This window comes from Naumovozyma dairenensis, chromosome 11, assembly GCF_000227115.2.
Source record: "Naumovozyma dairenensis CBS 421 chromosome 11, complete genome".
NCBI lineage: Eukaryota > Fungi > Ascomycota > Saccharomycetes > Saccharomycetales > Saccharomycetaceae > Naumovozyma > Naumovozyma dairenensis.
This window is the reverse complement of record NC_016489.1, coordinates 320,597-344,570: the sequence shown is the minus strand read 5'-3', so window position 1 is coordinate 344,570 and position 23,974 is coordinate 320,597. Positions and strand designations below refer to the sequence as shown.

The 23,974-nt window shown below is 33.8% G+C and overlaps 12 protein-coding genes and 2 non-coding genes across 14 annotated transcripts; 7 read left to right on the top strand and 7 right to left on the bottom strand.

The window, feature by feature from the left end:
• Window positions 1-1,032: 1,032 nt before the first annotated feature.
• KTI12 (Kti12p) lies at window positions 1,033-1,995 on the top strand (the record flags this gene model as incomplete). The annotated part of the gene is made up of 1 exon (XM_003672537.1): window positions 1,033-1,995. The coding sequence occupies one exon, from the start codon at window positions 1,033-1,035 to the stop codon at window positions 1,993-1,995; it is 963 nt and encodes a 320-aa protein (XP_003672585.1).
• Window positions 1,996-2,098: 103 nt separating this feature from the next.
• ABF1 (DNA-binding protein ABF1) lies at window positions 2,099-3,352 on the bottom strand (the record flags this gene model as incomplete). Its single annotated transcript, XM_003672536.1, has 1 exon — window positions 2,099-3,352. One exon carries the CDS (start codon window positions 3,350-3,352, stop codon window positions 2,099-2,101), a length of 1,254 nt encoding a protein of 417 aa, XP_003672584.1.
• A 364-nt stretch (window positions 3,353-3,716) lies between these two features.
• Window positions 3,717-3,788, bottom strand: NDAI0Ktrna2D. The gene has a single exon. It is a non-coding gene; the product is annotated as a tRNA-Asp (tRNA).
• Window positions 3,789-4,067: 279 nt separating this feature from the next.
• APN1 (DNA-(apurinic or apyrimidinic site) lyase APN1) lies at window positions 4,068-5,156 on the top strand (the record flags this gene model as incomplete). Its single annotated transcript, XM_003672535.1, has 1 exon — window positions 4,068-5,156. The coding sequence occupies one exon, from the start codon at window positions 4,068-4,070 to the stop codon at window positions 5,154-5,156; it is 1,089 nt and encodes a 362-aa protein (XP_003672583.1).
• A 708-nt stretch (window positions 5,157-5,864) lies between these two features.
• PRR1 (serine/threonine protein kinase PRR1) lies at window positions 5,865-7,463 on the top strand (the record flags this gene model as incomplete). The annotated part of the gene is made up of 1 exon (XM_003672534.1): window positions 5,865-7,463. The coding sequence occupies one exon, from the start codon at window positions 5,865-5,867 to the stop codon at window positions 7,461-7,463; it is 1,599 nt and encodes a 532-aa protein (XP_003672582.1).
• A 623-nt stretch (window positions 7,464-8,086) lies between these two features.
• NDAI0Ktrna2A lies at window positions 8,087-8,159 on the bottom strand. The gene has a single exon. It is a non-coding gene; the product is annotated as a tRNA-Ala (tRNA).
• Window positions 8,160-9,777: 1,618 nt separating this feature from the next.
• VPH2 (Vph2p) lies at window positions 9,778-10,434 on the top strand (the record flags this gene model as incomplete). Its single annotated transcript, XM_003672533.1, has 1 exon — window positions 9,778-10,434. The coding sequence occupies one exon, from the start codon at window positions 9,778-9,780 to the stop codon at window positions 10,432-10,434; it is 657 nt and encodes a 218-aa protein (XP_003672581.1).
• Window positions 10,435-10,649: 215 nt separating this feature from the next.
• On the bottom strand, window positions 10,650-11,621 carry OAC1 (Oac1p; the record flags this gene model as incomplete). Its single annotated transcript, XM_003672532.1, has 1 exon — window positions 10,650-11,621. The coding sequence occupies one exon, from the start codon at window positions 11,619-11,621 to the stop codon at window positions 10,650-10,652; it is 972 nt and encodes a 323-aa protein (XP_003672580.1).
• Window positions 11,622-12,142: 521 nt separating this feature from the next.
• NDAI0K01450 (uncharacterized protein) lies at window positions 12,143-14,533 on the bottom strand (the record flags this gene model as incomplete). The annotated part of the gene is made up of 1 exon (XM_003672531.1): window positions 12,143-14,533. The coding sequence occupies one exon, from the start codon at window positions 14,531-14,533 to the stop codon at window positions 12,143-12,145; it is 2,391 nt and encodes a 796-aa protein (XP_003672579.1).
• Window positions 14,534-14,833: 300 nt separating this feature from the next.
• On the top strand, window positions 14,834-16,159 carry NDAI0K01440 (phosphatidylinositol N-acetylglucosaminyltransferase subunit A/GPI3; the record flags this gene model as incomplete). Its single annotated transcript, XM_003672530.1, has 1 exon — window positions 14,834-16,159. One exon carries the CDS (start codon window positions 14,834-14,836, stop codon window positions 16,157-16,159), a length of 1,326 nt encoding a protein of 441 aa, XP_003672578.1.
• Window positions 16,160-16,979: 820 nt separating this feature from the next.
• Window positions 16,980-18,317, top strand: NDAI0K01430 (uncharacterized protein; the record flags this gene model as incomplete). The annotated part of the gene is made up of 1 exon (XM_003672529.1): window positions 16,980-18,317. One exon carries the CDS (start codon window positions 16,980-16,982, stop codon window positions 18,315-18,317), a length of 1,338 nt encoding a protein of 445 aa, XP_003672577.1.
• An 870-nt stretch (window positions 18,318-19,187) lies between these two features.
• On the bottom strand, window positions 19,188-19,292 carry NDAI0K01420 (uncharacterized protein; the record flags this gene model as incomplete). Its single annotated transcript, XM_003672528.1, has 1 exon — window positions 19,188-19,292. One exon carries the CDS (start codon window positions 19,290-19,292, stop codon window positions 19,188-19,190), a length of 105 nt encoding a protein of 34 aa, XP_003672576.1.
• Window positions 19,293-20,084: 792 nt separating this feature from the next.
• DGR2 (Dgr2p) lies at window positions 20,085-23,018 on the bottom strand (the record flags this gene model as incomplete). The annotated part of the gene is made up of 1 exon (XM_003672527.1): window positions 20,085-23,018. The coding sequence occupies one exon, from the start codon at window positions 23,016-23,018 to the stop codon at window positions 20,085-20,087; it is 2,934 nt and encodes a 977-aa protein (XP_003672575.1).
• A 436-nt stretch (window positions 23,019-23,454) lies between these two features.
• Window positions 23,455-23,952, top strand: SRP21 (signal recognition particle subunit SRP21; the record flags this gene model as incomplete). Its single annotated transcript, XM_003672526.1, has 1 exon — window positions 23,455-23,952. One exon carries the CDS (start codon window positions 23,455-23,457, stop codon window positions 23,950-23,952), a length of 498 nt encoding a protein of 165 aa, XP_003672574.1.
• Window positions 23,953-23,974: the final 22 nt, after the last annotated feature.

Below are 23,974 nucleotides of genomic sequence, written 5' to 3'. Positions count from 1 at the left end.
ATCCACGTCTACACGTACCTATGTACATATGATGTATGCATGAATGCACAAGACCATAGCCGATAGTTCGGTATAGGAAACAACACCAAATACAACCCTGCAAACAAATCTCAACCTCCACGTCATTGTAGAAGATACATGCATACATTGCAATACGCAATTATAATGTAACCCAACATTCACACGTGAACCAACGTCAAAACAATGGGCACATAAACCCATCAACTTTTCCTTATATAAGCTCGTCTTTGTCTTCTGTTGTCTAAAGGTAAGTGATAACATAAAAGACAGGAAAATCACGCATTATATCGATAGCAAACTTCCTACTGTATATCCGCTATCAGTTTTCCTTTATGTTTCAAAAACTCTTAATGCTGGTTTTCACCATGCATGAATCGCACTATATTGTCTGTATGGTATAATGAATGTTATACATTTGTACAAAATGCCAAATTTCCAAATTTCCATTACGATATATGGTAGAAACTCTTAATATGTAACTTACTTATTGTATCTCTCTATAATATTGAATAGCCTTCTAACGGAACTTCTAACATCCGTATGGTTACAATGAACTTGTGAATGTACATGTAGTTAGTTCAAATATTTTAACAGTATGTCTTCATACCATTTTATGGGCAGTCTGTTAGATATAGATTATTCGATTTAACTTCTCTGTATAACTGTCGAAAACAGAACGACAAACATGATAAGCAAAAGAAAAAAACACATGTGATTAAACATTTACGGTCAGATACGTTAAAGTAGACTTGGTATATAAAAGCAGACATAGAAAAAAAGCGTTGATAACGACACCAATCCGGAATTTGTTAAATAACATATCAATCAATCATCACGCCCTATAGGCGGTGACGCGATGGTGCTTAAAGAAAAATTTTCAAAAATTTACAGAGATCCAATTACTATAACAATATGTCATTAAAATCAATAATTATTACCACTACAGACCTACAAAAAAATAAATACCACAGCTAGACGTAAGGATCATTTTTGCATAACCACACATATACCATGCCATTAATCCTATTTACAGGTTACCCATGTAGTGGTAAAACCACCATGGCGAAAGAATTGATGAGCCTTTTAAATGAAAAAATTAAATCAGAACCATCTCTTTCGAAATATACAATCACATATCATTCTGATGAAACATTAGGTATAGAACATTCAGATTATATTACTTCACAATCCGAAAGAAAGTTAAGATCTAAAATTACATCTGCTGTGAAAAGAGATCTTTCCAAAACAAATATCGTCATTGTAGATTCTTTAAATTATATTAAAGGTTTCCGTTATCAACTTCATTGTGAAGTGAAAAATTTATCAACTACATTTTCATTAATTCAAATTATGTGCCCCTACGAAACTACCATACAATGGAATGACGACAAACCTGATTTCACAACAAAATGGGATCATGAATTGATTGATCAATTGATTCAACGTTATGAGGAACCAAACCCACAAAATCGTTGGGATTCACCATTATTCCCTATATTAATCAATACAGATACCATGCAAGATCATTTCGATAATATATGTTCAGCAATATTCAAGACAAATAAAAATTCAAAAATCACTGGTAATAATAAAAATTTAGATCCATTAAATAATGCATTAAATAAACCAAATTCCGTGACTATTTTGAAACCCGCCAATAAGGAGAATTTCATTCAAGTGATAGATTCTGAATGTGCAAAGATCATAAAAATTATAATGAATCATATAAAGACGATGGAATCAATTGGGAATTATAGTAATAATAGTACAAGAATCATCGTCTCTGAAAACGTCACTGATATAAATGATGATAGATGTGTTTATGTCGATTTACCATTATCTAATGTTAATTTGGCTAAATTACAACGATTGAAAAGACAATTTGTCGCTTTGAATAGAGTGAGAGATATGGATACTGATAGAATTATGCCTCTTTTTGCAGACTATTTAAATAGATATTTGAATGATGAATGAATGCGAGTGGCATATTTGAATTTGGTATATATATGCTCTGTAATTTATAGATTTTTCAATTGTATAACGTTCAATACAAATTTTATTTTATTCTAATTTTTTATTAAATAAGTCCACCATTACTACGTTCATTTCTATTGGAAGTTTTTCTGGATCTTTTTAAATGGTAAGATAGTATTTTTAACGTCTCATTGAAATCAGTACTCTTTTCTGCGGATTTGTTGGGATCGTCACTATCATTTTCGGTACTATTTTTGATAATTATTTTTTGTAATTGTTTATTCTGTTCAAGCAATGATGTGTCATCTACAGATAGAATAGATGTTTCATCTGCATTCGATGGTTTTAACAAAAAGATACTAGTCTTTTCTTGACCTAGCGTTGATTCTTCACCAGTGACTTTCCTCTTTATTTTCCTTCTTTTGCGTTGGCGCCTATCTGTTTCTTCTTCGGAATCTTTCACAGCGTTGTTCATGGTTTCGAGGTCTGAATCATCTATGTATCCATTTTCTTCTTCTTTCCTTCTCAATTGAAGTTCCTTTTTCCATTTACTAAGAAATCGAGATTTATAACCGGCTACACGGACACCAATTTCTGAAATCATTTTCTTATCCAATTCAAAACTCGACATCCCATATCTATCTTTTAATATATTCAACAAGCCTGATGTTTCCACATATGAGGAGATACTGAACTGATCTAATGCATCATCAATATCTTCCTCATTCTTATAATATTTTTGTAAAAATGCGTCAAAATTCAAATCGTATTGTAATATTTTTGATATTTTAGTTAGAACAAATTTTCTTAAAGTCATATTATTATCCAATGGATGGTTATGGAATGGTTCAATTGAATTAACCATATAATATGATTTCAGAGCACTTTGTCCATCTTCATCTCCATATACATCATCATCATCATCATCATTACTGGATGAAAACTCGGGATGTGAATCGGAATCGGAATCAGAATCAAAATAGTTTTTCTCAGTAGGATCCCTTACAGACGCAATAGCTGCATCAATAGCATCTTCAAAATCATCTTCACCATTTCTCTGTCTTTCTCCCCTATCGTTCCGTATTTCTTTTTCCCTCTTCCTTCTTCTCTCACCAATATAAGCAGCCAAAATAATCTTGAAGGGGCAATGTTTCCTACTACAGATAAAAGTATAATATCTATCCTCATGAGAATTTTTCAAAACAATAGGACATCTAGATTGGAATTCATAATCATTCAATGCAGAATACCAATCTTTCAAATTCTTGAATGATCGAGCGTTTGGATTTTTCCCCTTTTTGGAGTCGAGAGATTTGTTAATTATTGCATGTTTATATTCGTATAAGTGTTGTACCATATTCCGAGCTACTCGATCGCTGGTATAGCGTAGAGACCTTATTAAAGAGATTTAATTGCTAGATGTGACGATCTTCTCGATCGATGAGTTCGTGATAACTTGGTTTATATTTTTCAAGATTCCCGCGATCGAAGTGTAAACAAAGATTCCAGGAAAAATCAAATTCTATGTATAGCAACGAAAGATGAATACACAGTTAAAGAACAACAATGCCTTAACTTCTACCAAAAATCCTAGATTGGCACACTAATAGTTTCAATTCCATGATAAAGTTCATTATATTATTTTTGTGGATGAAAAATAAACATCCAGCTAAATACAGCAACTTGGGGAAGAAAACATCAGGAGAAATAAAAAAAGAAATCTCCGCGACGGGGAATTGAACCCCGATCTGGCACGCGACAAGCGCCCATTCTGACCATTAAACTATCACGGATGTTTTTCATGTTTCAAATGTTGAGTGGTGCCCAACTGATTATATATTTTGTAGCCTGTGCTAATAAAGAATAGAGGGTAATCCTTTAATAATAAAATGTTAGATAATCACATATTCACATAATTACATCGATGTTCGAGCATTAGAAAGTTCAATATATTATAAAACATAGATGGTAAGAGAGTAGCCCACTACCATATATTTTTTCTAGTTATAATAAGGGTCTCGAAATCACTTTTTGTAACCCACCCAAAAGTTTCACTCACAAAAAGCACAAAGATGACTGCCAAATTCGTTAGATCTACAGTCTCCAAATATAAATTCGGTGCACACATGTCAGGAGCCGGTGGTGTCTCCAACAGTGTCATAAACGCAGTTAGTTCAGGTTGTAATTCATTTGCATTATTTTTAAAATCTCCAAGGAAATGGATCTCTCCACAATACACATCGGAAGAGATTCAAAAATTCAAAGATAATTGCGTGAAATATAATTATAATCCATTGACTGATATCTTACCGCATGGTCAATATTTCATTAATTTAGCGAACCCTGATCCTGAAAAAGTTGAAAAAAGTTTTGAATCTTTTTTAGATGATTTGAATCGTTGTGAACAATTGGGTATTGGGCTATATAATTTACATCCAGGATCCGTATTGAAAGGTGATCATGGTATTCAATTGAAACAATTAGCTTCATATTTGAATAAAGCTATTGAGAAGACCAACTTTGTTAAGATCTTGTTGGAGAATATGGCTGGGACAGGGAATCTTGTCGGGAGTACGTTACAAGATTTACATGATGTTATTGAAATGATTGATGATAAGTCGAGGATTGGTGTTTGCATCGACACTTGTCATACTTTTGCCGCAGGGTATGATATTAGTAATAAGGAGGCATTTGATAAGTTTTGGAAAGATTTTGATGAAATTGTGGGATTCAAATACTTGGCCGCTATCCATTTGAATGATTCAAAGGCTCCATTAGGTGCAAATAGAGATTTACATGAAAGATTGGGTCAGGGATTTTTAGGTTTAGAAGTGTTTAGAATATTGGCACATTATGATCATTTACGTGAAATACCGATTGTTCTAGAAACTCCTTATGAAAAGGCTGAGGATTATGGCCCTGAGATTGATTTATTAGAATGGTTAGAAAATATCGATGATCCAACTGACAAGGAACTATTAGAAAAAAATGAAGAGTTGCAAAAAATAGGCACTAAATCACGTAAAGAACAACTTTCCAAATTTGAAGCGAAAGAAAAGGCTAAGGCAAAGATAAAAACAACAAGGAAGAGAAAAGCTGAGAAAGTAGAAATTGGGATGGATATTACTTCCCAATTGAAAAGTAAAAAGGTCAAAAAATAATAGTAGCAATTATTCTTATATTATACGTTAGATGTAGCCCTTCGGCTATTTACCCTACTATGTGACGAGAACAACGACGATTCTGTATTTTGCGGGCTAAAAATTGGTATATTAGCAATGCTACCGAGAACTAATGATTCTTGAAGAAAGTATCTTTATTGAAACTATAGAGAACTTTATTCCCTGAATGATTGATCCATCCCACTATTAAACCAATAGTTTTATAGGATATCTTGTCTATCATATATTACGTAGCTTTTGAACAAGTAATACAAACAATCACACGGGCAGTGTAGAATTAATAATAATAATAATAATAATAATAATAATAATAATAATAATAATGCTTGATCTTATTTCTTGGAATGTATAGCATACTCAAATTTCTGTTCTTTTGTCTCCCCATAAATCCGTAATAGCCCACTGGCATTATTGGTGTTATATATTGAGATTCGGCCACTTACGTAAAGGAAGGGTTTTCGCTTTTCAAAACATAAGAAATCTCTGAACAAAAAATAGAGGGAAGTTTACATGGGAAGAAGAGAAGAGATTCATATTCAAATAATAAAGTATGTAAGTATAGTACAATTATTGCATAAGAAGCCTCTACTTATACAGTTTAATTTAGTGAGTAAGGAATTGGCAGCTTTACCAGCATTTATTTTCATAAATTAAAGGAGCTTTTATAGTTGGTTTTTTGAAGTTCAAATGGCCATTGAATCTCAGATCTGTCCGCCAAAGAAACCTCAAGGTAGAGATTTAGAAATACCGAAATTAACACTCCAAGAAGAACTAAACAATAATTCGGATCCCAATTCAAACCTGAAAGAAAATATAGACCCTGAGAAGAATAGCATTATGGACAAAAACATAACACAAGATGCTGATCAAGAAACAACGCCATTATCTCTTACAATCCCCACTTTTGAACATGTCACAATGCTACCGACCCCAATGACTTACACGCCTCTATCACCTGGTGGATTAGCCTTATCTCCAATTATTGACCAACATTTAAATATTGCAAAACGGAGAGCAGGAGGCACATCAAAAGTCCCAAACATTCAACATACAAATGAATTTACGCAAATGAGAAGAGATTTAGATGGCCTTTTAGAACCACAGCAACGTATTGTATCAGAACTGGCACCTCCTCCATTATCATCACCACAAAGAATCGTCTCTTTACCCACAGTAACTGAAGAAGCATCATCTCAATCCTTAGAACTGCCAATCGTTCCAAACAATGCATTAGTAGATTTAGACTCAGAACATCAAGAAGATTTCATACTGACAGGGTATCTTTTAGGTCAATGGGACAAACCATTACAATGGAAGAAAATTAAGAAACTAGGCGAGGGAAATTTCAGTGATGTTCTACTATATGAATCCTTCATACAAGATGATCCTAATTTAATTCAAGTTGCTGTGAAGCGAATTAAATACCCGATGGAACTAAATGATGAAACGTTTAGAAACACACCACAATATAAAGATACCATTTCACGTTTGGAGAATTCATTAACGAGAGAATTAACCGTTTTGAAATCTTTAAACCATCCTTGTATTGTTAAACTTTTTGGGATTAATAGTCCGATTTTCTTAGAAAGCAAGACACCATTGCGTGATTTCATTAAGAGTCATGGCTTAGGGTTACCACCATGCGATATGATTATGTCATACTGTGCTGGTGGTGACTTATTAGCAGCAGTGACAAGCTGTCTTGGTGAATTGGATATTTGGTTAATTCAAAGAATCTTCACTGAATTGGTAATAGCTGTCAAATACCTTCATGATAATAACATTATTCATAGAGACTTAAAATTGGAAAACATTCTTCTGAAATATTCATTACATGATATTGTAGCCATGAAGGATTCGCCGATGTTCAAAAGACAAAATATTCTAGAGTTGGCTGATTTCGGTTTATGTAAAAAAATTGATGAAGGTGAAATGTGTACAGCAAGATGTGGTTCAGAAGATTACGTTTCTCCAGAGATATTAATGGGGATACCATATGATGGGCATCTAACAGATTCATGGGCATTGGGTGTCATATTATATGCATTATTAGAAGATCGTTTACCGTTTGATCCGCCACCAAATGCCACTTCAAGACAACGAAGTCGAGCTACTTCACATAGGATTGCAAGATTCGATTGGAGATGGTTTAGGCTGGCAGAGACAGATCTTGATGCAAAGGAAATCGTAGAAAATACGTTGACGCGGAAAAATCAACGTTGGAATGTGAATGATCTTTTGGAATCTAGTTTTGTGAAAAAAGAATTAGACACATTATTATTGTAATTTTGGGGACGGTGCTAAAAACAGAACATCATATTATCAACATGGTCAGTATTATCTAGCATATATACATACATCATTTGTTACATAAATACAATGCATATCTTTTCATTTTTATTGACGAAGAAGGTAATTAAGAAGAATTTCAGATGTAATTATCTTTGTTCCCATTGAATCAACAAGTTAAAAACAAAACTACCAATATCACCGCTGTCTAATACTAATGATGTGAAATATTTTTAGGTAAAAGCCTAGTGAACGACACACGGTCCTGCAGGATTGGGTATGGTCTCGAATAAATTGATGTTCAGTGCATCTACGAAAGGTGGCAAGTGACAAGATAAGGATGGTATAGACCGCGACTTCCGGAAACGAATCGTAAAGGAAAGGAATGTGTCTATGACTAAATAGTACGAGAATGGGACTAAGGTGTAAACTTATGTATAGATGGCATGGAGGAGGAAAACTAAAAATTCATCTTCTTTGGTATCAGTTCTAGATATGAAATAAAAGCAACCATCAAATAAATTTATTAATATTAGACCACTTTGTTTCGCAATACAAATGTGATCATACATCGAATAATACTGAAAAAAAAAAGAATTCTTTATTAGAGTAAAAATAAATGGACGAGTTGGGAATCGAACCCAAGACCTCTCCCATGCTAAGGGAGCGCGCTACCAACTACGCCACACGCCCGAAATATTTATTTTTTTGTTAGATATCTGATTTTGATAACGAAGTGTTTGAGTGACGTCCAACTGTCACAAAGTATGCTTATTTTATTATTAACCAAGTAATCACTGTCACGAAATTACGAGTGGTTAGTTATCAGTCAAGTGAGTTAAGAATTATTATGAAGGTTCAAGCAATCTCTCGAACTACATTGTGTACCATACATAGTTGTATTTGTATAACGTCTGTGAATTATATTATGAATTCTGTTCTATACATGCATGACTTCGATGAGAAATTAGACGAACAGCAAGAGTTTATCGACATGCTAATTTATTAATTTATTGACATTGTCCTACACTGTAGTTATGATTAAAATTAATTATGAGCCAAGGAAAAGAAGATTTTTATTAACTTTATTTTATTTCTTTTCAATTCGCTCGGAAGCATCCAATCCTTGATATCCTGTGTTAATCATATTGTAAAATTCCATCTTGAATGTAAATAAGCTTTATATGAGTTTATTTTAAATTTATTTTAATTATGATTAATAGTCTCTGGTAATATAAGTAATAGAGTTCGTTCTTCTTGAAAGTAAATAAAAATATAAACTATAAAAAATATAAAATATAAAAAATATAACAACAGGAAAATCAGGAATTGAAACTTCGAGTTATTGGTCTATTTTTACCTTCCTGATGGCAGGATAGAAAACATGAGAATATATCTCGTTGAAAGACATATCAACTCAATGTTAGTCGCGTCAGTCGGTGTCTGTGGTTCTTCGCTTCATATTAGAGGACATTGCACCAAACTTGATATCTAAACTTTTATCGTAGGATATTAATAGTAACACTTACTACAAGTACGGTTCCAGCACAATTTCATTCATTATTATTTTGTACTATATAAAAGAGACAACCGAATCCTACATTCTTAAAAATCTTATATTCTAATCTCTGTCTCTAAGTTAAGGATATTGTATATTAACCAACGCATATTTTACAATTTGAGAAACGTAATATTAATAATAGATCAAATTTAAAACTAGTTGAAGGTGGAGCTTTGAATATATGGACCATACGACTATATGTTTCGTGTATCCTTTTATGTAGTGTAAAATATAAATTAATAAGAAAAATATAACTAACTAACAGAAATACTTCCGCTTCCAGTTCAACTTTTGCTCCTTTTATAATCTTTCCACCTGCGCTTTCTACTAGTTTTTCTTACTAGCTAGTACTTTTCTCTGATATACTTCTAATAGTTATCTTGGATGATATAGATATCACCTATTTTTCAGAAAAATTACGTACTACAATACAACTTTGGCTAGAGAATAGTCCTAGTTCATGCAGTAACATCTTATTTTTCTATATATAATAATCTGATTAATAGATAAGGTAGTATGCTATGATTTAAATGACGGTGTAGCATTTTTAATTTATTTTTCTGGAGATGTTTATTTGTTGTAGTCTTAGAGTTCTTCTTTTCTTTGAAGTTTTTCCATTTTAAAGGAAGCTTTTCTCAGTTAATCTATTTACGATGAACGCTTCTAGAGAAAAGAAACATTGTTTTAAACAAAGAACAGTGATAATTATCACAAGATAGTTTACAGCGCAATATATATAGCATATCTTCCATGTTTGAGATTCAGATCAATTGCGCAATCTGTGATAAATTACAGGAATTGGCAAAAGAGACGAATGAAGATGACAAGTCTTTGAAAGATGAAGTGGATACGCTTTTAAATAATGGATCCATTTCAATGGAAAGATTATTACATTATCATAAAACCTATTGGAAAGAAACAACGAGGATGAAGGATCTTCTGATACCGTTGGAGTTTAAATTCAAAGAAAAACATAACCCTGGATCTAAATATTCTGATGATTTTAAGACACAATTGAAATTGTTGAAATTGAAACAAGATGAGCTTGACTATCAAAATTTAATCAAAAAAGATAAGCAGAACACATTATTGGGAAGTAATGAACGTGATGATAATGTTGATTTAAGTCCTGCTGAAATTAATAAACAGATTAAAGAACAAATCACAACGGTATTTAATATTTTGGTTACTGTTGTTTCTGTTGTGTTTGCTATATGGTATTGGTCAGGGTCTTCATCTTATTTACCTCTTCATTATAGACTTTTATTATGTATACTTGCAGGGATAACGGTCTTGGTTGCAGAAGTTGTTGTTTATAATAGTTATTTGAATAAAATTCAGGAGGCTAAACTGAAAGAGAGATCTAAGAAAGAAAGGAAGAAAGTTATTAAAAAGATTACATTATAGGTGTAGCTTTCGACGTTGATATGTTTTGTACCACNCTTTTTTAGATGCCGTATTCTATATATGGTATACATATGGGTATGATAGATTAATATTACAAGTCTATAGATTGTTTCGAAGTAAAACTAAAAAAAATTAAAAGAGCTTCTTTCTTGGAGGAGTCTACTTTTGTCTATGATTTTAATGAGTTGTTAATGAATTTTATTTTAGACGTTCGTCTAATTATGCCCTAGAATCCTACTTTCGACTGAATAAACTAATTTCATTGTTTGTTCCATAAATGTCAGACACATGATTGTATGTGGAGCGATTCTAAACAATTGAGCTTCAAAACCTTTATACAGAGCGGTAATACCTTCGATTCTAACAGTCTTAATCAAACAATCTAATGGACCCTTATAAAGATCACCCTTTTGGTTATAAATTCTTGTTAGGATAACGTCCCATGGATTCATCACGACACCAACACCTAATCCAGAAATGGTACTTGCAGTTAGATGTAGAGCGGGGCCATCTTTCATTATATCATTTTTCACAAGGAAATTTTTGGCCGTATTATAAATTGGTAATTGAACAGAGGAACCAGCACCTGTTCTCAAAATAGCTGCATCTATACCACGGAAAAGACCTTTAAGCCCTTCATTTTTGAAAATGGTAGATAATCCATTCCATACCCCAGTATAATGAGTTTGTTCCCCAATCTTAATGACATCTGAATATGATTGCATTCTTGTTTTCACAAGAAACAAAGGTGATCCAATAACAGCACCAATAATCCCGGATGCAGCACCGGATACAACATTAACACCCACATTTTGCACCTTATGACTCTCCACGTCAGGGAAAAAGAAACTATTCAAAGTGGAGCGGATAGGTTCATAAAACCCTAATCTGGACCCATTCAACCCAATTTGATATATATATGCGGCGACTAGACCCTTTTGAAGGCCCCTAATACCTTCATTTTTGAAAATCACACCCATACCCTGAATAGGGTTCTTATATATTCTTTGAGTTAATGCAGACATTTCACCCTGTAATTGCATTCTAATCTTGACTAATTCGATTGGGTTTGTGACGGTGACTGCAATACATGCTGCGAGACCTCCTGCTGTGAAAGATCCAAATTTGGACACTTTTTGAGCTGCTGTTTTCTCGAGGTGTTTCGTTTCCTTGTTTCCTTGTGACATTTTGGTAAATAACTAACTAATGCAGCGTTATTGTTCTCTTTTATAAAAAAATCTGATAGGTATTGTAAAGGTACTGGAGGTTTCTTTCTCGAGAGATTCACAGCCTCTTATATAGTAGGAAGACTCATCATTTACACACTTTTTTTTATATTATGTCAGAAATTTTTCAGTTGTTGTTTCTTCTTTTGTTGTTGCTGGGCGGCCCGTTGTCGGCTACTTTTTTTGGCCGGTCTTTATTTCGGCTCATTCGGGATGATTCATTCATCTGTCCTTCGTCGTCTGTCGTCTATCAATCAATTAAACAAGCAGGCAAATCGGTTATTATTATATGAAGAGAGAAGAATATGATGGCCAGTTAAGTTTAATGATTGGAAGGGTATGTTTAATGTATGTGTATATGTATATGTATGTATATGTATGTATATACTGCATATTTGTGTTAGAAAGGTATCTCTGTGTGTGTGTGCGTGTGTGTGTGTGTGTGTGTGTGTGTGCGTGCGTGTCCCTACTTATTCTCTCCCTTAGTAGCCTACGTCTGTCGTTTCTTCGATAAATAGCCCTGCAGACTCTAGGAAAGTTTGACCAACTAAATCTAATTGTTCTTGGGCTAAATTCCAATTGTCCTCATGAATCGCATCTTTGATACTTGGAAAAACCCATGCTCCGTTACTTTCATCTTGGGTCCATAGTCTAGGTGAATATACCACATTCTTGTAAAACTCACGACCTGGAAGCCCCTCCGGTGAACATTGTCTTCTCCCAATATTACATAGTTTCTTGTTCCATGTCCATCTATGGACCGATATCAGTGATGGTTCAACACCTCCTTCATTATGTAGTACAATGTTTTCCCAAATTTTAATCCAAGATTGCCATTGACCAGCAATTTGCTTCCATCTATTCCGACCATCAACTAACTTTGAAAAGTTCAAATGGTCAGAGTATTTTTCCACCATTCCAATCATCTCATGTTCTAGGATCGTGATATATTGATCAATATTGAATGGTATTAGAGGATCATCAATTAACTTCAAACTTTTATGGAATAAATAAAGTATTAAATCATTGACTGCTTCGGATTCTCGTAGTCTCCCTCGTGCATTTTCAAAAGTGTCTTCAATGGTGTATATTGGAAGTTCTCTACCCTTGGTTCTTGGTGTAGATATCACTGATACAGGGATGCCATTGGCCAAAAATGGAATCCAATCACCATATTGTTGAATATGTTCAACAGAAACATCAAATCCTTGTTTACTATCATCATTCTGGAAGAAATCATATAATAAAGAATGTGTCTGAATGTTCAATTTCTTCTCATCATCCCATATCGCTAATTGACTGATATCCACATATGTATATACCTCATCTTTCATTGCGTTCAAACGTTGTTCCATCAATTCAGTGGACCCAGCATAATTCAACTCATTACCACCAAACGATATAAAATAAACGTTTCTTAACGGTTTCCAATCATACTTGTATTTCATTTCTTGGAACAATTGTAATAGAGAAAGTAATAATACAGTGCCTGTGTTTGGATACATAGCTCCACGGCTAATAGAGTTTCTAGATGCACCTATAATAATGGCTTTATCAGTTTGTTCTCTACCTTCAAATTTACCCACTATATCGTGAATCAAATGATGATCACGTACTGCGTTTTCAACTTTCATGTGCAGTTTAGTATCTCCAATATGCCCACTAAAACGATCATCTTCGAACTGGACACCATTATTAGGAATTAGAGATAATAACTTCTCACCTTGAGCTCTGGATATAGGAAGCGATGGAATATGGGGTATCGTCTTGGAATCATTTGCATTAATCTCATCTTTCGCAGATCCAAACCAACCAGGAGTCAAAGCATCACCTGTACCATACTGTGGAATACCTACTGATCTCATTTGTACAATATCTTTGTTATCCCCCATAGGTTCTGAAATGAAAATAACACCTTTAGCACCGAGCTCTTGTGCTGCCATCATTTGTTCACCGACGAATTTATCATAATGCATCAACAGGACGAAATCTTTAGTAGCATCATCATCATCCTTATCATTCTCTTTAAGAATATTATCATCTTTTAATTTTTGTAAATCATTTAGAGACCCTTTATGTGCATATATTAGATTAACATTTTGTAATTCTCCATTAGAACCTAAGGGATTGAAATTCTGTTCATCCAGTGGGAAATCGATTGCCTGGTTTGGGGAACCCTTTGTCCATGCAGTCAATGATACCTTACCTGGATAATTGGAATGAACCTTGTATTCCATATCTTTTATTAATTTTAATCCATTAGCCCCATATGATTCTTGAATGTACTTAGCAATCGCGGTATCTCCCTTAGTACCTGACATGTGAGGCATACTACTTAAATACTCTAGATCACGTTCCATCTTTGATAAATCCAAAGATTGTTTTGCATATTCAAGAAGAATACTATGATCAGAAAACATACCTCGAGATCCACTGGCACGTCCATTAGGTAACAACCCACTAGACATCACAAGCCAAGCGATACCAGACATTATGAATATATAGAAAAACCGTCTCAATATCAATGGATTCCCAATTTTACTCAAATATAGATCAATCTTTTCTGATAACATAGCAAGTAGACTAGCCAACGGATCCATGATTATCTCTTGTACTGGAATTACAACATTATTACTGAAATTCGTCCTAAACCTACTTAATTTATCCGAGAATGGTTCTCTTATATTATCACTTGAATCTTCTATTTCCATTTGTTCCATTAGGAGATTACTATCCCCCATTTCTAAATCGTATGATGGAGGTTCTGCAGGCATCGATGGTGCAGTATCATCGCTCGAGCCATTTAAGACAGGCTCTTCATTTGAGAGACCGGTATAACTAACACCATTGTTCCCATTTTGTGTTAACCTCATTATAGACCAATAGTAGCTATTGATATATATAACCTTTTTATATATACTGACTAAAGGATCTGGGGGCTTTTTCCTTCTTGTTATTTTTACGATGGGAATCCAATCTTCTTTACGTAATTAATTCAAAGGTCGCTTTACAGATTTTCCTTTGCGCTAAAAGAGATACAAACATGAAATTTGGTGTTTGTTCAAAACTGTTTGTATGAACCCTCGAGCGATGAACAAAGACAGTAGAATACTTCGTGAGCAATGAACTAAACTAGATTATGCAAGCGAGTAATTGAATAGAAATGTATGGTTATGGGGTTTAATATTGCCATGGTCTGTGATTTCTTCTTCCCTCAATTGGGGGGTGTGGAGTTCCATATTTATCATCTAGCCCAGAACTTAATATCCCAAGGCCATTCCGTCGTAATAATCACCCATCAATACAAGGATAGAATTGGCGTGAGATACTTAACTAATGGACTAAAAGTATATCATGTCCCATTTCTAGTGATGTATAGGGAAACAACGTTCCCCACCGTATTCTCGACATTCCCTATCCTTAGAAATATATTGATAAGAGAACAAATTCAAATTGTACACTCACATGGTGCAGTATCTACTTTAGCTCATGAAGCTATCTTACATGCAAATACAATGGGATTATTGACAGTTTTTACGGACCATTCGTTATATGCATTTGATACTACCGGTTCAATTTTAGCAAACAAAATTCTAACATTTTCCCTTACAAATATTGATAGAGTCATTTGTGTTTCTAATACTTGTAAAGAAAATATAATTTTAAGAGCAGATTTACTACCAGAAATGGTCTCTGTGATTCCTAATGCTGTCATTAGCGAGGACTTTAAACCTATTTCTCGTGATATCAAACTTCGAAACAAAAACAAGAAAGGTAATATTACAATCGTTATTATAGGTAGATTGTTTCCTAATAAAGGTTCAGATCTCTTGACACGGCTTATCCCATTGATTTGTTCTCGAGATGATAGAGTTAATTTTATTATTGCTGGTGATGGTCCCAAATTCATTGATTTCCAACAGATGATAGAAGCAAATAGATTAGAAGAAAGAGTTCAACTATTGGGGGCTGTACCGCATGAAAATGTCAGAGACGTTATGTGTCAAGGTGATATTTATTTACATGCAAGTTTGACAGAAGCCTTTGGAACTGTTTTAGTGGAGGCTGCATCATGTGGTTTACTAATTGTTACTACCAATGTAGGTGGGATACCGGAAGTCCTACCTTCGAATATGACTGTATTCGCCAAGGAGACGTCTGTATCTGCACTTGTATTAGCCATCAACGAGGCGATTGGTTTATTTCGATCTGGTCACTGTGATACTTCAACCTTCCATGAAGAAATATTCAAGATGTACCGTTGGGAGGATGTGGCTAAAAGGACCGTTCAAGTATACGAAGATATTTACTCAACTTTTTCTATGGATGAAAAAAATTGGATATACATGTTGAAGAAGCTTTATAAGAGAGAAGGGCTTTGGGCAAGACATTTATATGTGTTATGTTCTATAATTAATTATATGCTTTATGTCATCTTTGAATGGCTTTATCCAAGATCAGAAATCGATATTGCTCTTAAGTGGCCACCAAAAGAGTGACTGCAAGAATGGGCTAGCGACGAAGATGGTTAGATAAATTAACAAATTTTTCCAGAAATGAGTATATAAGATCAGGAAATTGAGACTAATTAATGAACTGAACCATTTTGACTTTTTCAGCTAATAATTCAGCACTCTTTTTGCATACATTACTCAATTATTATACTCTCACATATGTGAGTCCAAGCAAAGAAATTCTTCGATTTGAATTGTAAGGAAGTGAAATTAATTCCTAAGTAGTTTAGAGATTTTCAGCAGCCACAATAAGATCTTACACTTCCCCATGATTAAATTATGGAATTGGATGCAATTTACAGTATAAAGTTCAAGGCATTACTTGTCATTAGTTGAACCAATATGCTTTTCCTAATATGTGCATATGTATATATATAATAATCTACATGGATGTAATAATTATAAAAAATCGAAGATCATGCTTTATATATTGATACAAACATTATTATTTCCAAAGCAATTATTCATGGAAAAAAAATCCTTTAGTTGTTGCTAACATGAACTCAATAAAATTTTGTGACTGTTTTATAACCTGCTGATAAAAAACGATATACTTTTTTCAACCAAAACTTAAAGACATTCTGTAACAAGAGGAATCTCTTATTTTATTGTTCTACCTTGGTCTGTACTAGTACTATCATAATATTGGTATCTGATTATAAGTCTCATTTAGTTGTCATCAAACAAAAAATCATCCATCCCAAAAGCAAAACATTTTAAGAAATACCATTTACAAGAAGGTAAGCTATTCATAACTTTGAGTTAGTAGAACAAAAGAAACCATACATTATTGAGGAAGAAATAAATGAGTTCAATTATAAGCACATTTTTAATCACCGTATTATTCTTCCTCATGTCATTTTTAAGTAAATATAAACCATTTAGAAACTGGGCAGCAAAACAACTTGAAAGTTCTCTGACAGAACAATTATCACCGTATGTTAACTATCGTATTAGAAGTCCAGGGTTCCAATTAATTCCTGCTAAGAATGGTGGGTCTGTAAAACTGCAAAATTTGGCATATACTTTAAATGAATTGAAAGAATACCAATCACGAGGTAAAATGACGAATAGTATCATATCTAAGAGGACGAATGAATTAATTGATACCAATTGGTTAGAACAGTTGAATAAGGTACGATATTTTGATAAGATTAGTCAAGTTAATGAAAGTGTTTCAAGAAATTACAAAGTTATTGAGAATATCATCGAATATGTCCTGAAGGAAATGGTGAATACTTCTTCGAAGACTGATAAGAAGATGATTAATGTATTACGTGGGTTCTGTACTGAATTTGGATTTAATCTTGACACCAATGGGAGTAAATTACAACGGAAAATAGGATATAAAGATGAAACTATTGTATTGCAATCGAACTCAAATCAAAACAGGGTTATTGAGGCTATAAATCATCTTTGTCGAGATTGGAGCGACAGTTTCAAATTGGAAAGGGAACCTATAGTAGATTATGTGCAAAAAAGATTGGAATCATGCCAGTTGGGTGATAACTCATTGGTTGTACTTCCTGGATCAGGATTAGGTCGATTGGCACATTCTATTGCTGAAATTTTTCCCTCAGTTGATGTTGATTCGGTAGAACTATCAACATTAATGTACGTTTGTAATCAATTTGCATTACATTTTAAGCGAGATGTTGAAATATGTCCATTCAATATGTTCTATTCTGGCCAACTTGATGTCAAGAAACAAACGCGACCATTTAATGTCAGTTTAAGTAAAGTTTCATTCACTCCTAATTTGAATACGTTGTTGGAAGATTTCCGTAAGTATACTCCAAGAAAGCTTACTTATGATAAGATTATTATAGTTACAGAATATTTCATAGATACAGCTGAAAATATGTTTGAATATTTCGAAAATATTGAATCTCTGAAGCAATATTCTAATAATTTACAGTGGATCAATGTTGGACCTTTGAAATATGGAACTAGACCGTTAGTTCAATTTACTGTAGAGGAATTAAACTCACTGAGAAGAATACGGAAATGGGAAGACATAGATGTGCAGGTTAATACTAAACAGGCAGATTTGAATGGCTATTTGACAGATTATGAGTCTTTGTATCAAGGTTACTACGGTCTTCTTAAATTCCATTCTAGATATCAGGGACCGCATACATAAGTTACGTAGACTATCGCAAAAATTACGACAGAGATGGAAGTAGATACAACTATAGCCGTTACAAAATCCACTCATTTTTTTACGTTAATAGACAAAAGATGTATAACTTGCGCAGCTACCGACTAAAGCCATAAAGATTCTCCTTATTTAAAGAAATAAAAAGACCGATGATTTGCCATAGACAGTATGAGGACGCTCATTAAGATTCTTCTAGCTCTTCTTTTCCCCTCTGTTCATCTAACAAATTTAAAGACGGCACAGTGAATAGAATGCATAAATATGTTTTGTATCGGTCTCTTTAAAAAGAACTAAAAGCTAAAAAGAAGAGCTTAATAAGGGAGACAGAAGATTATGGATCAAAAGTTAAGTCATCAAACATTACTTATTTATTTATATAGTTCTATCCATACTCACTTTCTTTTTTTGCGGAAATTTTTTCTGAAAGAGGCCATCTGTTACCCGGACACCAATACAGGAAATAATCCAAAACTTGCCGTAGGGTTTAGGGTTCAAACCTCGAAGAAACACGTTACGACAATGTGTCGTTGCGTGGCTGAGATTACTTACGTGAAAGAAAAGAACTAGTTGTTGAAAGAAAAGAGTTGTACTCACTGAACTCAACCCTTTGATATATGGATTATATCCAAGAAAAAATATTGTATTTTTTATATATGTGTTTACTTACTTATGTGAGCTATGAAATGGAAGTTGTTTGAGACGACGTGCAGTTATTTTTTTTTTTTTAATATTAGGTTGTTATAAAGAGGGGTATATAGATGTTTTGTCTAAAGAGTTCTTGTCGATTGTTTGGAAAGATATCTTCTGGAGCTTTTGCAGCTGGTTTCCATGATTTCTTGAATACAGTTTTTTTTAAGCGATGACACAAGCTGGATCCCAAAATAAACCTTTGACAATATAGTTGTCCCTCTTTTCAAAGGAGCTATCTTTCTTGGTAGCTTCAGTAGATGGTTGCATCTTTTTTAATTAGATTAAATTTGATTGTTGACTAGTTTGTGTCTTTCATTTCTTGTTACTTTGTTTTGAACATGACAATGATTAAAACAGATGGAGTACTTCAAATAGAAGGAAAGAAAGGGCACCCTTTTATATCGGTTGCTGAAGCTCTAAACTAACAACGAATGATATTTTCTGCCCCTTATATCCCAGTGTTTTAGATTATAGTACCTTGAGACAAGTCACATATACTTATTATTCAATATCCTCAACCAACCATGTAAATTTCCTAATCGGGTAGTTACATGGCCAAGGGAAAAAACTCCTTCGTACATATATTTATATGTACGTGTACATGTTAGGAAAAGAGCTTAAAAGCTGAAACTCCATCTAGGCATTCATGGGAGAATGAAACCTTGCAGGTAGTTTCTTATCTGCGTGATCACATAGCATTTTCTTTCTTGTAATATATTGAGTGAAAAATAAAACAATAAAGAATAGAGGGGCAATGGTTTAATCACTTTTCTAAAAATCCTTCTCTTGAATTGCATTATGTAAAGAACCCAAAGATATCTCTCGAAGTAAATAGTCCCGAAATGGATTCCCTAAAAATGGACTTTCCAAATTATGCCGAAATATTTACATTTAATAATTTAATATTATACAATCACTATTTAAAAAACAAACAATTTTTTTAATTTTCTCTAAGATATCCAATAGGGAATAATGGTTCCAGTATCACACCTTTATCTAGTATAATCATACTTGTGTTTATATTTTGCTACTTTTTGTTCCATATACAATAAATAAAATTCACCTAAAGTTATTTAATATGTTTCCACAATCAAGACAATAATATCCATTTTCTCTTTGCCCAAGTTTATTAGATATAGGTTCAAATCTTCTCCCTTCGCAAACTTCACATTTAAATTGTACGGAATTGCCAGCGACAAGATCATTTGATCTTTGTAAATTGCTACGTGCACTTTCGGATCCAATGGATGATGAAATACTGGGCATTCGTTGACGGAGGGATGAATTTAAACTATTCATTGACCCATTGATTGTGGAGTTTATATTTAACAAATTTGGCCTTGTAGACCCACCAGTGCTAGCTCTTCTTACCCCTTTACTATTATTACTAGTCGCAGTATCTTTAGTCAAAGGTCTTAGATTGGGCTCCGAATCACCTGCAGAGATAACTTTAATTAATGGATTGAGAGAAGGTGCTACAATTACATTACTCGATGTACATTTACTAGAAACATCTGGTTGATTCATATTCGTTAATGTCAATGAACTATCTATTGCAGGCTTGTGAATACTTTCTCTTTCTCTCTTTTTCTCTAGGTGCAAACTTTCTAATACTTTTTCACGTACCTGTCGTCCAAGGTCAGTCCTAAATACACGTATATTACCTTCTGAGTCTGTAGTCACTAGGATAGGACCTACTATATCAACAACGTTCGGTACACCTGTCGCCGTCGTAGGTCTGCTACTTGTAACTGAAGGTAAACTTTCATGGGTGGTAGAGGAGGAATGAGGTTTCCTTGGTATAGAATTCTTGCATTGAGATGTTAAATCAGACGATTTTCTACTTGATATTGTAGTGTTGGTAGTTGAAGATTCACTTTTTAACGATCGTTTCCCGAGCTCTTGTTGTTGATTTTTCATATACTGGAGAGAAAGTTCACATATAAAATCATTCGATAAGGCCAATGTCTTTGCTGTTTCAGGCGGTGCAATAGTAGCTGTAGTTACAGGTTCATGATGTGCATGAAAGGCGACATAATGTGAATTCTTTATTGGTTGATCCTTGTGTGAACTTAAAAAATTACTTATCTTTCTGGGTATAAGGCTGTGCTTGAGATTATTTTTCGTGTTCTTATTTTTACTACTCTTGTTCTTATCATTGTTTGTAGTTACCGAACCTTTTTCAGATAACTTTGATGATTTTAACCGCCATGCATAAAACCAATGATCATTACTACTGTTAATAACTATATGCTCATTGCCCCACCTTAGTAATTGTCCATTATGCTGAGATAAACCACTACGGTATCCCTTCAAGACTTCTAATAATTTATTCTGATCAAGGTCAAATATTCTTAACCTTGAATCATTTGCAGAGACCAATATTCTCAAATTCTTGTCAATTTTACTGCCTGCAGTACTATCACTACTTGGAGGATAAAAACATTGAAAACCTGTTACACGAGGCCCACGTTTCTTATTCATCAATGACTTAAAATCGTGAAAACTATTAACATTGTTACTATTTTGGAAATGTTTCTCAGTAATATGAAATGTTGAGACATGTTTCAAACCAGTTGTCAATAAAATATGAATGTAACCATTAAATGTACCCACGATTGTGAATTCACCTTCCCCCGGTGATAAAGTCAAAGAAGTAATTAAATCATAACAATTGAATTCATAGACAACTGAATTTTCCAAAATGGACCAAAATCTACATTTATGATCCAAACAACCCGTTAAGAAAAACCGATCATCAACTGGATGGAATTTAACAGATGTAACGAAATCAGGATGAGAGAAGGTTTGTAAAGATGTTTCCCTATTAGGATGCCAGAGTTTTGCTTTTTTATCCATTGAGCTAGTCAATATAAAACCATTCTTTGACCAATCCATATCCAGTATGTCAGCAGTATGTTCCTTGAAAATCTTAAATGGAGATGGATTAAAGACAGGGGCATATAAGTTTAATGACTCATTAGATTCATCTACAGCCATATTCGGATATTTCTTATTTATATATGCATCCATTGAGTGTCGTAATGGCGATTCTTTCTCCATTTTATCTCTAATTCTTAACGATTTACTTCTTGCCGTTAGATTCGATTCTTGATAACAATCCAACTCTAATCTTTCCATTGGGGAATTAATTACCTTCCATATCCGAAGGATACCATCCTTGCTTCCTGTTGCCATAAATTTACCATCATGGCTAAATTTCGTCGACCAAATTGCTTTATCTGATGCATCTAAGTTAGCGTTACCATTAGGCTCAGATGAAAAAGAGGATGAGGATGGTGATGGCCCCGTCTGATCTTTATTTAAAAACGTGTTGTTTGTTTCAGTATATAACAGATTATTATTGGTAATATTTTTATTGATGATATTAGCATTTGGATCAGTTATTTTCAATTCTTGGGCCAAAAATAATCTTTTAAACTGATTAATATCTTCATGTCTTTTATAAATTTTGATATAGTTTGGTTCTTTTAGATATTCTTCAAACTGTTCTTTATCAATAAAGTTAAAGTTCCAACTGGACGTAGTATTATTAGATCCGAAAATAGGTTTACTAACGCTTATAGTATGTAGATTTGGCTCTACCGGTGGGAGCATAATAGATTTACGTGTAACAGCATTCCCAGGTGCCAGAACTGGGGTACTCAAATCTGATTGTTGTTTCTGCTCTTGGTTTGAAGTAATCTGTAGATCCGGGGTCCTTCTCATTCTAAATTTTAAGGGTTCAATATCTGCTGAATAATCTACCTGTTTACCACTTCTATCAAGCGAAATCCTACGATTTGACAAATTCCCTTCATTCATTCCTTGCGATACTGCCAACTGGTTATTGTTGTTCTCACTAATATATTCTGATTCATCATTCGAATAAAATGAACCCTCATCACTAAAGGGACGCTCTCGACTACTGTTATCCCCGCTAGAAAGAGATCTTCCTTGTTCCTTCGATATAGGTATACCTAGATTCAACATAGATACCGTAGTAGGAAAGGGTATGGTAGTACAAATCAAAAAATCTGTTAGATATATTTTACTTTTCTCTCTATTGAGATACACCTTAAACAGTATATTTGAAAAAAGCTCTCCTGTTTTCAACTCACAGTAAAGAACCCTTATCCTTTTTCACTTAATAATAATGCAGTTGCTAATTGCCTGTATTCAGCCACCACCTAAGCCTCTTTTGAAACCAATAATTGTCTTAAAAGGATCGAGATGTTCCAAGTCTAATGGACCCTTGTTAATGTTCCATTGCAATTGAAGCAGAAATGGCCTTCCAGAAAGAGGCGGTGCCGTTGAAGTTAACAAATATTATAGATAGAGTGAAGAAGAAGCTGCAAGTTAAAAGAAGATAAACAGTGAAAGCAGAGTAGAGGAAAGCGAAAGCACATAGAATAAAGGCAATTCAGACATGTCTGTTAAACCAATCGATACATTCATCACCAGTAGTGTGAAACTTTTCGAAGTGAATCCATCACAAACGACCTTCACTATCTCATACCGTGGACCTTCTGACACGGATAATAATAAGAAGAAGACCTCGGTCTCATTTAGGTCTCATAATGCTCATCTCGGAGTCAGTTATAAGTTCAATACGAATAAAAGTAAAGATGTTTCTAGATTACTGAATGCTATAGGGCCAAGGGGTGTGTCGATTACTCCAGGTAAAATTGAAAAAAATAAAATGATAATTAACGGTAAGAAAATCGTAGTGCCAAAGAACTCTAGTAAGAAGAAGAAATTGATCCAAGATATTGTCGGATTGGGCTCATTGATTACCAATTCTGACGTCAAAGAATATATTCCCCCAGTGCATACTACCAACGAAAATACTACTGCTAATGCTGCTAATAAAAAGTCTGAACAGAAAGGGAAGAAAAATAAAAACAAAAACAAGAAAAAGCGTTAATGATTGCAGTAACTAATTGATA